The 16,199-nt window shown below is 47.7% G+C and overlaps 1 protein-coding gene across 9 annotated transcripts in view; it reads left to right on the top strand.

Annotated features, from left to right (window-relative positions):
• FGF13 (fibroblast growth factor 13) overlaps window positions 1-16,199 on the top strand; it is a 543,918-nt gene that overhangs the window by 22,732 nt on the left and 504,987 nt on the right. For 8 of the 9 annotated variants that reach the window (XM_028482272.2, XM_028482263.2, XM_055081566.1 and 5 more), the window contains one exon: window positions 238-456. In XM_028482272.2, the coding sequence (XP_028338073.1) occupies window positions 408-456 (49 nt within the window). In that variant the 5' untranslated portion in view covers window positions 238-407. Of the gene's footprint in view, window positions 1-237; window positions 457-16,199 lie in introns of those variants that run through there. The other variant, XM_055081567.1, reaches the window with a different exon arrangement.

The following is a 16,199-nucleotide window of genomic DNA, read 5'->3' as shown; positions in this document are numbered from 1 at the left end:
TCGGCGGCCCCGGGGGTGGCGAGCGCGGACCCCCGCGGGCGGGCGGGCGGGCGGGGGTGGGCAGGAGCGGCGGGCGCGGGGCGCGGAGGGAGCGCCGCGCCGCTTTGTCTCTGCACTTCTCGAGCCAGGCGAGCGGCTCCTCCCGCGGCCGGCCGCTCGGGCTCGCGGCGGCGGCGGCGGCGACCGCGGCAGCGGCTCCTCCTTCACCCCTCTCCTTTCCTCCCCACTCTCTCGTAGGCAGCGGCGGCGGCGGCAGCGGCAGCGCTGGGGGAAAGCGGCTTCTGCCCGGAGCCACACCGAGGGGAGCTCGCGGTCGCGACTTGCCGCCCTAAGCACTCTCCCAAGTCCGGCCCGCTCGGCGAGGACTTCCGTCTCCTGGCCGAACCTTGTCAAGCAAGCTGGGATCTATGAGTGGAAAGGTGACCAAACCCAAAGAGGAGAAAGATGCTTCTAAGGGTAAGCCCGCCCGCCGACTCCGCCCGCTTCCCTTCCCTTGGTTTCCCTCGCCCGCTCGCGTGCGCGCCGCCCTCCGGCGGCTCCCGGCCTCCCTCCCAGAGCCTAAGCTGCCCGTGACCTCTGCGACCCCGGCGAGAAAGGCGGGGGCCGGGCCGCTGGGGGGGGGCCTGGGTTTGCACCACTTTCCCTCCTTCCTCGTGGAATTGTCGCCCCGCGAGTGCCTCCAGCCTCTTCGCTCCCCCTCTGGACGCACCGGGGTGGCGCTGCGGGCAGACGAAGCTGCTGCAGCCCCGAGCGCCGGGAACAGCGCTGCCTGCCACCGGCCGGCCCCCTCTCCGTGCGAGTGCCTGTGTGTGCGTGTGCGCGAGTGTGCATATGTGTGCTGCGCGGGTGCAACATGGTGACATACTCAGGAATCTGACCCACTCTTAGAACCTAAGCTCGAATCCACCTTCAACCCCCCTCTCCCCGCCCCCAATGCAAACAAAGAGCCTGGCCGACACGCACAACCCCTCCCCCCACGCTCCTTTCCCCCTCACGCCCCCTGCTCCCCAACTCTCTACGTCCCCTCCCCAGAAGGCAGGAGCTTGCAACCTTCCACACGCCGCGTGCAAAAGTGAGCGATCCGGGCGCCGCCCGCGCTGCGCGTCGGCAGCGCAGCCTCGCCGAGCCCCGGGAGAACAAAGGCTCTTGTCCCCTTGGTACCAGTGCCCAGCAGGAGCGGGCCCCGCGGGAGGGGAGAGTCCCCTCCCTCCACTCTGGGGGGTTTAGCCACCTGGCCCGCGGCGCCCGGCCGCCGGTCCCCCGAAGAGCGCTTCTCGGCCTCGGGCCTCCCACCGGCGGGCTGGGGAGGCGCAGCGGAGCGGGGCTCAGGCCCGGGAGAACTCGGGAGAAGGAAGGGGCGTCCTCCCGACCCCCACCAGTCCTAGCCGTGGCCTTGCTGAGGACCCGGCTTAGCTCCGGAATGTAAGCTGGAGACAGCATCCTTGGAGACCCGGGTGCAGAGAGAGGCACAGAAGAGGGGGTGTGGTAGAGCCGTGGGGAAACGGCAGGTGCCTTAGGTGCAAGTGTCCGGAATGGCCACAGAGCGGACGCCGGAGTGGGCTGGACCGGCCCGGAGGGCCCCAGGCACGCTGAGCCGCAGCGACCCACGCCGGGTCCACGCTGCTGCAGAAGTGGGGCTGCAGTGGGGGCAGCCCCAGCCTTCGTTAACGGGGCCCCGATTCCTCCTTGAGCCCTGGGGCTCCCTTCCCTCCCACTCCTTTCCCTCTTCCTTTTTCTCATCTCCTCCTTCTCGCCTCTCCCCATCTCTCAGAGCTTGCTTTCCCGGGAGATTCTAGGGCAGCGTCAGCCCTCCCCCGCGGAAAGTTGTCAAAGTCTTCAGCTCGGGGCCTTTATCCTTGTTTCTAAATGGAGCCGGTTCTCTTCCAACTAGGCGAAGCGCCGACGAGAGGCTCCACAAGTTTGTGGGGCGTTTAGATCTGCTGTGCTAAGGGTCAGTGTTGCCATCGGCCTGCCTCAAGGCTAGAGGTCACCCCCTTCGGACCCACTGATACCCGCAGGCTGTTTGAGGCGCACAGATTAATTGAAACGGTCACCCGGAAAGTAGAACTCCTGCTACGCTTTTCCAGAGCTTTCCTAATTGTCGTGCGTTTTAAACAGGCATTCGTATGATAAGAGAAAATGACTTCCGTGACTTTCGGGTCGTTAGAAGGTTTTGTTTTCCGTTGAGGGCCCAGACAGGTGAATACAATTGAAGATGGTCGCACCAAATTGACCACCTGATTCCCCTTCTGCCTCTGGGAGTATTTCAAGTTTGTTTCTGGAACTTTGGTCCCTGATTTCCATCAGCTGGTTACCTAAGGCTTACTTCAGGCCACCTTTGGGAGGACCCTGAAACCAAATTCATTCACAGAAAATGAGATGCTGTTCTAGGAATATAAGTTGTAATTGTCCAGAACGGAGTAAGAAGTCTGGAAACATTAGGGACAAGTTTCTGTCACTCGATAATGAACATTTTTATTAGGCGTATGTCATAACATTTTCTTATGTTGACTCACCACATTTGAAACCGAATACCTCTCTGTATGAATTGTGTAATTAGCATTTGGAATTATGGTTGTAATTAGAATAAATTAAAGTAATTTTACAAGACAACTTTTAAGAAGGGAGTTTACTTTCCCAAGGAGATGGGAATCTTATGGCTGCCAAGAGCCCGAGTCCCATTTCTGCCTCTCTGTTGGTGGTTGAATATAGAGTATTTTCAAAATAGTGAATGCCTAGTAGCCCTTAGTATTTTACCCTTTCAGGTAAATATGTTAGAAGTCTTGTGTGGCTAAATTTTAAAGACTACTTGTTATGTTAGAGATGAAAGATACCAAGTCTGTTTGTATGTTCAGCTAATAAAGTTTATGGACCATATTCATGGAGAGGCTGGGTTATTTACAGATTTCCTATGTATAGGTCAGTTTTGGATTTTTTTAAGCTAAGTGACTCAGGAGCGCACTCTGTGCAACAGATACAGGATTGAACATTTATTAGGTACTTCGAATATACACACTTAATTTTGAATGATGGTGTGACAAATGATTGAATCAAGTCAAAATTTAGCAACAGTTTGAATGAATTTCATAATCTGTTTTCAGAGGCTACTGCTCATTTAAATTCGGCCTCCCACCCCATCGCCTGGGGTTGATGCTCACAGCCTATCGTAACTGCATAGAAGGTTATCACAGAGTACAGTGTTTCTAGACTTTCTAAAGCATAGGTAGCAGGTAATTAGTTAATTTTGTGCTGCTTAATGAAATATGGCTTTCAGAGCATGTAAATTGCTCTTTGTCTTTTTAAATGATGTTCTTCAACTCATTGAGGTTAAGACCAATGATGGACAGTGATGTTTTCTATAACCTTCTTCAGTAACATAGCCAGACAGGGTAGACTGTCCTCTTTGGGAGAGGGGAGGGGAATCTTGATTGTGTTTGAAAGTATTAAAATGGCCTCTTGAGCAGCAAACCATCTTTTGTGTATTTAGGCTTTGCATAAACTTTTTTTTTTTAGATTAAGTTCTTTAACATCTCCTACTCTTTTTAAAAAAAATTTATTTAATTATTTATTTTTGGCTGCATTGGGTCTTCGTTGCTGCCTGTGGGCTTTCTCTAGTTGGCGACGAGCGGGGGGCTACTCTTCGTTGCGGTGCGCGGGCTTCTCACTGCGGTGGCTTCTCTTGTTGCAGAGCACGGGCTCTAGGCCTGCGGGCTTCAGTAGTTGTGGTGCATGGGCTTAGTTGCTCCGCGGCATGTGGGATCATCCCGGACCGGGGCTCGAACCCGTGTCCCCTGCATCGGCAGGCGGATTCTTAACCACTGCGCCTCCAGAGAAGTCCCGTGCATAAACTTTTAAATTGGTAGATGAATATATAGTTCAGGGCACTCAGCTCCTGAACAGGAGGACCTATTTCCATTTCAGGGAAGAATAACATTTTGTTGTTCAAGCCGATATTCACTTAGCTTTGACTCTCTTCTCTACCTTGTCACATAAGATCTTTTCAGCAGTTCTCTGTCGGAAAAGCACTCAGTTAAGGCTGTGTCTGGTTTACTGCAACCGTGTTCCTGTGGCATTCGGAGGCTGTGTGGCCTGTTACAGATAAAACCAAATCGTTTGTAGATTGAGGGAAAGTCCTAGCCAGTTCTCAATTTCAGAACTGTCATTTGGTTTGGGACTTCCCTGGCGGTCCGGCGGTTAGGACTCTGCGCTTCCACTGCAGGGGGCACGGGTTCGATCCCTGGTCCTGGTACTAAGATCCCACATGCCGCGTGACGTGGCCAAAAAAAACCCAAACAAACTGTTATTTGGTTTGGAGTTGGAGTTGGAGTTGGAGTTGGGGTTTGGGTTCGGGTGTGTTTTTTCAGCAACCGCTTCCCTTGTGCTTAGCCTGAGAGCCGTCACATCTGGGCAGGTTTAAAGGCCATGTGGGCTGTGGGTTCTCTCTGAGACGGCCAGCACTAACGTCAGGCTGGGTTTCTGCTGGCTGCTGGGCAGTGGAGGACAGTTCTACGCATAGTCTGAGATGCCAGCCACTTGCACAGCTGTTGCTGTAACAGATTACGTTGCACACGTGCATTTATGGGTGCAGCTCATTTTCAGCTCCCTTCCTGGCCTCTTCCAGTTCCCTTCCTGGCCTCTTCCAGTAGCCTCTCTAACCATACCTAAGAAGGACAGGGCACTGTGGTCAGGCAGCCAGCGTATCAAGTCTTGAACCCGGAAGGCCATTCCAAAAGCTCATCTTGGTCTTGGTGGATTATTGCAATCGCCTCCGTCAAGTGTCTTTCTCAGACTTGGGCCAGGCGAAGCAGGTGTTCAGAGGTATTTCACCCACAGGAAGTCATGATGTTGGTGACCTCTTATCAAAGACTAGCAATCAGGGACTTCCCTGGTGGCGCAGTGGTTAAGAATCTGCCTGCCAGTGCAGGGGACATGGGTTCGAGCCGTGGTCCGGGAAGATCCCACATGCCGTGGAGCAACTAAGCCTGTGTGCCACAACTACTGAGCCTGCGCTCTGGAGCCCGCGAGCCACAGCTACTGAGACCCCGTGTGCCGCAACTACCGAAGCCCACGCGCCTAGAGCCCGTGCTCCGCAACCAGATAAGCCACCACAATGAGAAGCCCGCGCACCGCAATGAAGAGTAGCCCCCGCTCACGCCACAACTAGAGAAAGCCCGCGCGCAGCGATGAAGACCCAATGCAGCCAAAATAAATAAATAAATTGGGAAAAAAAAGAGAGAGAGGAAAAAAAACTAGCAATCATAATTTCCCTATTACTCATATAAGGGCTTGTTTTTTCACCTGGTGAATAAGTCACCATGGACCAGTACGGTATTATGGAGTGTCATAAGCCCCAGATTTGCTTCCGTGGCCAAGATGGTGATCACAGCCTCAGTGAGGGGGTGTGGCCAGGGAGAGCTCTAATCAGAAGCATTGGTCTGTTCTTGGGGATAGGTGCAGGAGATGAGTGCACAGTGTCCCCAAATCCTCGTCATTATTATTTCCAGTGGTGTGCAGCTTCTTTACTGACAGTCCGGAGCAGGAGTGGGATGCGGGTTAGGGTGCCGTATCTTCTTAGTTCTGCTTCCTCGAAGTCTCTTGCCAGTACAGTTCAAATTGTTACGGGGCGTTAGGCTGCATCCTCGGGCTGGAGGTGTGAGGGAGGCTGGAGTCCGAAAGGGTGTTGCAGGATGAGCGAGGAGCAGAAAGTGAGCTGTGGGGTTGAGGTCCATGCCTAGTGCGCAGGGACATGTATGGTGGCCCTGAGCACAGGGCCGGAACTGGGAGGGAACTGGAATCAGGGTCTGGCTGGTAAGCTGGAGGGCTGATTTGTGAGGCAGTCACTAGGGAGAGGAAACCGTTAACAGTCCAGGTCTCTCTGCAGCTGTGCTGTTTTATGTTCAAATCAACTCCTCATTCTGGGAATTACAATCAACACAGAACAACCGGAATGTGTTGCAGCTCTTCAAATATATCCAATAAAAGGGCTTTCTAGTGTCTGCTTCATTATGGCTTGTATTTTTGGACTTGAGAAATTTGAAAGGAATACAAGATAATTGCCAAGATTAAACAATTCAAAGAGGGGAAAAAAACCCTCCCATGAATTAAAGTGTGGCAGGTGGAGGGGGGATCCTCCATGTCTATTACCGTGCTAAGCTTGACACGGTCTTTGGAATGCGAAGATTGGGCACATAAATATAGCTTTAGCAATGAACAGAGAAGACAAATGTCTGCATAAATCATTGTCTGCAGCCACCCATTTACGTTTCCCTATCCAGAGGATCCAGGAGACACGTTAGCAGCAGGATTTCTCAGCACAGGCTGAGGAGTGGACTTGAGGCTCGTCGTCCTGTGTAGCGTGGTTCATCCTAGTCAGTCCTCACCAACTCGAGATGTAGCTTATCTACTTGTGATATACCAGTTCTACAAACTCACTTGAATGAGATTTCTGACATTTTGAAACGTGACATTTTATCACTTTGGTGAAAGCCATATCTTGATGAAACATTTCTTACGGGTGTGGATTTCTGGATAAATGGCACTAGTTTCCTAAAGAAAGTGAAATAGTAATCATTATGCCCCCGACTCCAGCCTGCAGGTCTAATTTCTCCTTGAATTGGACGGCCATTTGTTTTTCTCTAAAGCCTTGTTTTCCAGGGTATTAATCCTGAAAATGGGAGCCTTATATTAGAAGAGAGATAAGTTCTTGATTCTTGGGGCACAACGGAAATGTGAAGGGCTCTTTTATTAGGGATCTGGGTTTGTAATAAACATTAAGCCTAAATTACAATTACTGTACGTTGAGATTACTGTTGAGCAGTTCTCATGCCCTACTCCTGCCTCTGCCCTTGTAAATTACATTTAGCCTTGATTTTCAAGTGGAAATGGTATTAGTGTTGGCTAAGACCCTCCCCACAGGCAGTGGGCAGAGGGTAGTAGGTGTCCTTGCTGAGTCTTTTAAACTCTGGCAGCACCCTTGGCTTATGTCGGTGCAAGGTTTAGGTCGACGTTCCAGGGGGTGCACTGGGGCTGGGCTGAGCTGAGGCATTTGCTTGGCCTGCCTGCTCTCAGCCTTGTGCAGAGACTTCAGATTTGGTTTGGACAATCACTGTTGCCCAAAGGAATTCTCAGGTATACATGTCTGTCCTTTATGGACCCTGTCAGTAGGGCCTGGGAAGAAAGAAAAAGATCTTCTGGTAAAAGGCAGGCCTGGTCAGAGGCCAAATTATATATAAAAGAGTTATTAAAAAAAATGGTACGAACCCGATTTCCTTTCGTGTAATTGAAGATTATATACAACATGAACAAATCCTAGGTGTACATCTCCACGAATCTTGACAAATGTTTACACCCACATGATAGAATACTTTCATCACCCCAGAAAGTTTTCTTGTGTCCCTTTCTAATCATTCCCCTTTCAGAGGCAACTACTATTTTGATTTCTGTCATCATATTTTAGTTCTCCCTTTATTGAATTGAATGGAAATGGAATCTCGCAGGATGCACTCTTGGTCCCTGAGACCTAGCCACCTCTCCCGGTTGACAGCCCTTCTTCTTGTCTTGGCATCTGGTTTCTTGGAAGACCCCCCACCCTGCCCCAACCTAGGGCACTCAACAGGGTCTTGTACTTGGCAGCCCATAAGGAGTATTCGTTGAATGATCTAGGCAAGGTAGGGAATTCCTTTAAGCCGGGGTACGTCTTATTCATCCTTAATAACAATAATGATCATAGTTATTATTGGTATCATTATTATAGTAGCTTCTAAATTATGGAGCACTTACCATTTACCAGGCATGCATGATTTTTATATACATCTCATTTAATCCTCATGACAGCCAAATGAAATAGTGAATAGTATTTATGGACTTCAGAGATGAGAAGATTGAAGTTGAGGGAGATTATGTAGCTTGTACGAGGTCACACAGCTAGTGGGTCCCAAATTACTGGCACAGCGCCTGGCATTGAACTAAGGATTGCCAGAGGCAACGCTTTAACTCCGGGGAATTAATGTCAGTGGTTGAGTTTCTGACATCTAGATAGGATGGGGAAGTGATTTTGGTTGGGGTCTTAAAAATAATGCAACCCGAGTGGGACCCTACGGGGCCTGCCGGGGGCAGACCCCTCCCCCATATCCTCTGCTGTAGTTCCTCTCTGAAGTACCCAGACAATAGTATCTCATGCATTTCCTGAGTTTTTCAGATGCTAAAAACCACCAGCAATGGAGGAAGTTAACTACTTGATGATCAGGAGCCCCCAGACCTTCTGGCGCCTAAGGATTGATAAAGTTAATTGCCCTGTTACTTCACCATCAAGAGAATTGTGCACGAGCTGATCGCACCCTGTGACGCGCCCCACCCCCCACCTCACCTGGCCTTTAAAAATGCTTTGCCGAAGCCCTTTGTGGAGTTTGGGGTTCTGTGCGCCAAACTCTGACGTCGGCACACGAACTTGCATTCGGTAACAGCAATAGTTTTTTTGAGCACTGACCATATGCCAGGGATTGACATGAAATATCTCAAGCTATCCAAGATAGCTGGGATAAACATACTACTATTATTCCCATTTGACAGATGAGAAAACAGTCTCGGGTTGAGACCAGTAGCTGTGGCACACGGGCTTAGTTGCTCCGCGGCATGTGGGATCTTCCCGGACCAGGGCTCGAACCCGTGTCCCCTGCTGCGTTGGCAGGAGGATTCTTAACCACTGCACCACCAGGGAAGCCAGGTTGATTCTTTTCTAATCCAGGTTTGCACAAGGACCAAATTACTTGCCATTTGCCAACGTGGACATGACTAGGAAGAGTTTGCCTGTACAGGCATGATTGCTCCACGGCTGTGATCTTTGTGCAGCCGAAGAGATCTCCGAACAGATTTCTCGAGTGACTTATCCATCTCAGGCACTGTGCTGCGCCCCGGCAGAGATGAGAGAAACCCAGTCCTACCTTAAGCCTTAGGGGTGCCCTTTCCTTCCTCTTTGGCCTTGGACATTCTCACTTGTACTTTCCAAAGTGCATCTCCCCTCAGGTGGCCATGAGTCTGACTTTCAAGATGTAAGCCTCTGTCAGTTTGAAAATAATGGTATTTCTTCCCCAGAACTGAGTCTGGGAGCTTGTTTCACCTGTGTTCTATCGATTACACTTCCTCTTAATTCACAACTGGGTAAAACTCCCAATTGTTTATTTATTTATTTTTTCCATTACATGGCATATGCTTTCAGTCTGCCTCTCATCAGAATCGTCTGTCTCATTTCCCTCTCTTTCTCTCTCAACCCCGCCCTCTCCTCCTTCCCTCCCTCCCTCCTTTTCTCTCCTGCCCCCTTTCTTTTCTTGTCTACAGATGTCAGTGGTTTTCATTAAGTGAATGGGGTTCCTTAGGGTATGCTGGGCTCATTGGAGGATTCTCATGTCTGCATTTTCTCCCTTGATAGCTATAACTTCAGTAAAAGAAATCCCCCCCCCCCTTAACATGTAGCTCCATGGAAGAAGCATTTCACTACTTATTATATAACTCATTTTAAATGGAAAAATAAAGTGCGAGCTTTATTTCTTATACTGTTTATGCTGCCTTCAGTTAGATAATATTTCCAAAAATATATCTTGTTAACAGAGACATACGCCTTGAACGAGCATTATTAATTATAGTTCTCAAAGTTAGGACCCATGCAGTGTTTCTCTGGTGCTGCAGAACCTAGGTTTAACAGCCGTAATTAGCAGTGACGGGTCTATCGCGTGGTTATAGGTAAGTTTAATAACAAATGTGAAACCCAGTTCTCAAAAATCCCTCCAAATTATGTAGGTAGCATGTCTCCTGCTCCTGCACTGGGGGTCAGTAAACAGATCGAGTTCTTCAAATATTTATCTTGCTGTTAAAAGTAGAAGTAAACAAGCTGAAGGAGGCAGGCTGAGCGCAGTTCTTGAATATGCCTATAGCTATTTTAAGAATCTTCTTTCAGCCACGACTTTGAATGTATTGTGAATTGACCTGCTTCTTTTGCCTTTGATTCTCCGTGTGTGTGCTCGCCTCTTCCCTTGGGGGGCTTATTGAAAAGACTTCCAAGAGCTCTTGGATTTGCGCGTGGTTTTTCGGAGCCCTGGGAACAATGTGAGCGGTTCTCCTGGAAACGGGGCCGGCGCTCCTCGTGGCTCTCGCTCCCGGGAGCGTTTGTTTTCCGACTAACTAACTGGGACCCGACAAGCTCGGACCCGGGCGGGAGCGCCAAACGGCCCGGTTAACCGGCGTCCCTCAGTCGCCGCGGATCCGGCCGGCGGGTTGTTTACAAACCTGTGTGCTCATGAGCCTCGTGATGCGGTGGCTGCCGAAAAAAGAAACACGGAAAAGTTGTGTCACCGAAGGTGAAACTTGGCGAAGAAGTGCTCGGCGCCGGGCATGACAAAGCTGCTCGCGGCGGCGGCGGGCAGCCGAGTGCTTTGCCCACCGGCCCCGGGTGCCGGCGGCCAGGCTCGCTCGCGTGGGGACGCCGCCGAGGGGGCGGGGCGCCGGGGGCAGCCCACGGCCTGGAGGTCTAGACCGCGGGCGTTTTGCAGCCGGTGGGAGGCAGCGTTAAGATGGTGGCGGCGGGCGGAGCCGGAGGAAGAGTGTCCTGATCCCCACCCCGCTCTAGCGATCAGGGCGTCCTTGCCCTGCCTTCGCCTGACCCACCCGCTGGGCCCCTCAAAGGCGGATTATCTTCAAAGCCTGGAAGTCAGGTCTTGGCCAAACAGAAGTGCTTTGCTTTCTCTGTCTTCTGGTCAATGTTAATTCGGTTTCAGCTGTGTAAAAAACCTAGGATGCATCTTGATCAGAACGCCCCTGACAGTTTTGAGTTTGTCTGCTTTTAATATTGCTTATGTTTCGTGGTGTCCATTTTTTTCAGATTACAAAATAATGCATGCAATTCGGAAAATCATAAAAGCGTGAAGAAGAAAATATCCCCCAAGGGTTGTACTCCCAGGTTCTTTTTGAGATTTTCCTTCCAGTCTTTTTTCTCTGAATTTTATAATACACATGTATACATCTTTAAGTACATGTGTGGGATTACACAGTAGATACTATCACCTGCTTTTTTCCCCTCAACACCCTGTTAGAATGTTTTTCTGTCATTAAATAATCTTCCACAGTCATTTTTAGTGCGTGCACTGGGTGTGGATTTGGGGGTGACAAAGGAGAAATGGTCATTTTGAGCCTGTGGTTGTGAAAAGTTTTTCTCTGCTGCCTTGATCTTTCTCACTGGGCACCACAAACATTATTCGTATTTTATAAACGTATATATACGAATCTGTGCATATACAAAGATACATATATGCATGTATAAATTTATACATATAAAATTAAATGCATGTAGACAAATATGCATATGTCTAAATAAATACACAGATATGCTTAGAATAAACCCTGCAAGAATATATATCAAAAGGAATCTCTGGGTGGTTGGATTATAGAAGATGTATAGAGGATGTATATGTATATGTATGTTTATTCGTATCTTCTGTTTTCTCTACAGTGGACGTATGTGATGATCATAATGATATAATGAAAATTAACATAAACAATATATTGCTTATGGATTGTCTTCAAACTGACTTTTCTGCTCCAGCTCTTAACAATTTCTTGATCTGGAATGCTCTACTCCCTATTATTTCTACATTTTGTGATCCTTCATGTCCAAGCTTAATAAGCCACATCCTCCAGGAAGCCTCTCTCCCACCCTCCCTACAGGATCTGTTTACCCTTTGCACTGGGCTTCTCGGTTACCCATCTGGCAGTGTCCGTGGACTACTTTGGATAAATCTGATGATGCATTTTTCATCTGCTCATGTTTTATCTCCCCAACTAGATTTTAAACCTCCTCAAGGGCCCTTTTCACAAAAGAGGTACAGTACTCATTAAATGTGTTACTTACCACGCTCAGCATATCCTTCCTAGGTTTCTTTAAACGCTCTTGTACCTTTTGAAACTCCATACCATATCAGAAGCCCTTAGAATGACAGCAACAATCCATCTGGATTTAATATTGCTAATTTGATTTGGGGTATAATTTTCACTTTACAGTGGGCCATCTTCCAGGTAAAAGTGGCTGCACGGTTAAAAGCATGGATTTGAGAAACTTGGGTTCACATATAAGTTCCTCTGCTTAGTCGCTGTGTGATCTTGGGCAAATAATCTTTCTAAGCCTCTTCGCAATGGAGATGGTTATATTTATCTCACATGCCTATTTTAAAGATAGAATGAGATAACGTGTGAAAAACAAACATAGAATTTGGTCAGTGGTCCTACTGATAATATTATTAAAATAGTAGTGATTTTCATACTGATTATTCAAGTTAGAGGGTTCTTGTTAAAGGGCTTGTTGGCCATAGAAATAAATCTACAGATTCACACATCTGTCTGACAGTCATACTCCAATCTAATTGATTTTAGTTATACCGTCACTGGGGATGGGTTCCAGGACCCCCCACCCCCAGATACCAAAATAAAATCCGTGGATGATCAAGTCCCTTATATAAAATGGTGTAGTATCCGCATATAGCATGCACATCCTCCTGTAGACTTTAGATCATCTCTAGATTACTTCTAATACGTAATGCAAATGTAAATGCCGTGTAAATAGTCGTAAATACAATGTAAATGCTATGTAAATAGTTGATGGCCTGTGGCAAATTCAAGTTTTGCTTTTTGAAACTTTCTGGAATTAAAAAAAACGTTTTTTAGAGCCATAGTTGGTTGAATCCACAGACGCGGAATTTGTGGATACAGAGTGCTGACTCCACTAATTCATGTATTAAGTAATTCATCCATTACTTTATCAATAAATATCAGTTGACCCTCCTACGTGACAGCAGTGAGCAGAACACATAATCATCCCGGCTTTCATGGAGCTGATATTGTACAGGTTTACTTAGAGGAACCGGACTTTCAGTGCACAAGGCACTCTGTCCCATGTTGGTGATATGTCAAGCAGTGAGTGACCTGGTGCCCATAATAGCCATCCGGGCCCCCGGGCCCTGGCCAGCCCAAACTACCAGGGAGGGAACCTGGGTGAAGTTGGACATGGGTTATTCATCTTTGGTCCAGGGACCACTAGAGCTGAGCTTCCTGAGCCTGCTCGGGCATCAGCACCACCTTCCACCCCATACATCTCCGCCACGAGAGAATCTGACTCAGTAGATCTGAGTGTGGGGCTTATGAACCCGTATGGTTTATAAATCTCCTTAAGCGATTCGAACGCACAGCCAATTACGGGGCTTACTGCTCCTGAGCAGTGTTTCTCTAGCTTGCAGGAAGTTAACAGTCACCTGTAGGGTTTGTTTAAAAAAAAAAAAAAGCTGCCCCTCCCCCTGACCTGCTGACTCAGAACTTTAGGAAGAGAGTTTGGTGCTGTGGATTGTAAATCAGCATCTGGGTGATGCTTATCGTTGAGCAAGTTGGGGAAACATTGTCCTAGAGACATCAAAGGACCCCTGGCTATTATGTGTAAATGTGCATTTTTCTGGTGGTGGCATCCATAGATTTCAGCAGATATTCAGAGGGTTCAGTATCTCCCAGAATAGCCCTGAGCTCTGTGCCCAGCATTGTCGTCCATGAACTCTGTGCATTGGGTCCTCAGTTTTCTCAGCCCTACTCATCCTCCACAGGCAGATGTTCTCTTTGGAAGCCTCCTTTCTCCATTCTTGCTCCTTCTTTCTCTGTTGTCAGGCTGGCCTCCATTCTTTCTGTCGCTGACATGGAAGAGAATTTCAAAGCCCTGGGCCCTTTCCAGAGAGGGCGGGGCTGGGAGGGAGCTTTGGGGATGCCACCCAGAACTGGCCATCCCAGCATAGCTGTGAGAATGGTGGAGGTCAGTGAGCAGGTATTTTGACCCTTCTCGGGGCTGGACCTCAGTGGATCTTCATGTGGGGGGATAAGGGTCTGGAAAGTGGGACTTCTAAGATAATCCTTCGCCAGTCCAGAGCAGGTGGGCAAGGGCATTCCCCCTTCTTGGTACCGCTTTCCTGCCTGTACATGGCAGGAGGTGGGGCGGGGTGGGATTGCGAGGGTTGGGCCAGGCTCAGACACATCCCTGCTTGGTCTCCCCCAGGCAGCCAGCAGTGTCGCTGTCACTGGTTCATGAGCAGTCAGGTGCATTGACCTATTACTGCTAGTTACTTTGAGTTATAAATGGTTTTTATTTCCCCTGTGGAATTGGGGATTCAGGCTGTATAGAACAACCCGATTTGTATCACAAGAGCCTTTGGGACTTTGACAGATTTCACCACTTAAAAAACACAGCTTTTTGTCTCTACCCCACTGGACATAAAAGCAATCTTTGAATTTATGGAACAAAGAGCATGTCTTTAAACGTCAGTGCACACAGAAAGGGAGGAAAGGGAAGTAAGACGGTTCATCCTCTTTTCTGAGGCCATTGTCTCCAGGCAAGTGACAAAACTGAATACGCTGAAAAATCTTGTATTGATTTTTAGTGCAAAGGTATCTCCCTAGCATCTGAAAACCCGGTAGAAGATAATAAACTTCTTCTCCTGCCTTTGAGCCAGGATTTGAGTTGCTTGGTTTACTGAGAGTGAGATTTTGACCAGGGTGCCTCTCTCTTGACCATATTGATAGAGAAGAGGCTTGGTTTCTGAGAGCCTGATATATACAGGTTGGATTCAAATGGTGAATGGGGAGGTCGTTGCAATATTGAAGGACTTATTTATTGTTTTATGAAAAGGTTTTCTTTTCATAGCATCATCTCTGGTGTATCTGAATGTTTCTTTACGGATCAAGGATTACTTCGTTAAAAATAAAGAAATAAAGGCCAAGGCTAGAGGTCTCCTGTTGAAGCATTCGGGCTTCCTGCAGTTCTCATTATAAGCTATTGCTCGCAGTGGCTGTTTTCGCTTCTCAGGTTCTTTTTGAAAATCTTTATTTTTACTTTTTATTGTGCGAAAATATACGGTGATTTTTTTTTTAAAGTGTACAGTTCTGTGGCATTTTGTGCACTCACGTTGTTCTGCGACCATCGCTGCCATACTTCCCAGGTTCTTTTTTTTTAGAATTTTATATATTTTTTTATACGGTAGGTTCTTATTAGTCATCCATTTTACACATATTAGTGTATACATGTCAATCCCAATCCCCCAACTCATCACTCCACCCCCCTGCCTCCGCCGCTTTCCCCGCTTGGTCCCCATACGTTTGTTCTCTACATCTGTGTCTCAATCTCTGCCCTGCAAACCGGTTCATCTGTACCATTTTTCTAGGTTCCGCATATATGCGTTAATATACCATATTTGTTTTTCTCTTTCAGACTTACTTCACTCTGTATAACAGTCTCTAGATCCGTCCACGTCTCTACAAATGACCCAATTTCATTCCTTTTTATGGCTGAGTAATATTCCATTGTATATATGTGCCACATCTTCTTTATCCATTCATCTGTCGATGGGCATTTAAGTTGCTTCCATGACCTGGCTGTTGTAAATAGTGCTGCAGTGAGCATTGGGGTGCGTGTGTCTTTTTGAATTATGGTTTTCTCTGGGTATATGCCCAGGAGTGGCATTGCCGGGTCGTATGGTAATTCTCTTTTTAGTTTTTTAAGGAACCTCCATACTGTTCTCCATAGTGGCTGTATCAATGTACATTCCCACCAACAGTGCAAGAGGGCTCCCTTTTCTCCACACCCTCTCCAGCATTTGTTGTTTGTAGATTTTCTGATGATGCCCATTCTAACTGGTGTGAGGTGATACCTCATTGTAGTTTTGATTTGCATTTCTCTAATAATTAGTGATGTTGAGCAGCTTTTCATGTGCTTCTTGGCCATCTGTATGTCTTCTTTGGAAAAATGTCTATTTAGGTTTTCTGCCCATTTTTGGATTGGGTTGTTTGTTTTTTTAATATTGAGCTGCATGAGCTATTTATATATTTTGGAGATTAATCCTTTGTCCCTTGCTTCATTTGCAAATATTTTCTCCCATTCTGAGGGCTGTCTTTTCGTCTTGTTTATGGTTTCCTTTGCTCTGCAAAAGCGTTGAAGTTTAATTAGATCCCGTTTGTTTATTCTTGTTTTTATTTCCGTTACTCTAGGAGGTTGATCAAAACAGATCTTGCTGTGATTTATGTCAAAGAGTGTTCTTCGTATGTTTTCCTCTAAGAGTTTCATAGTGTCCGGTCTCACATTTAGCTCTCTAATCCATTTTGAGTTTATTTTTGTGTATGGTGTCAGGGAG

Source organism: Physeter macrocephalus, chromosome 21 (assembly GCF_002837175.3).
Source record: "Physeter macrocephalus isolate SW-GA chromosome 21, ASM283717v5, whole genome shotgun sequence".
In the NCBI taxonomy this organism is placed as follows: domain Eukaryota; kingdom Metazoa; phylum Chordata; class Mammalia; order Artiodactyla; family Physeteridae; genus Physeter; species Physeter macrocephalus.
This window is presented reverse-complemented; position numbering and strand designations above follow the sequence as displayed.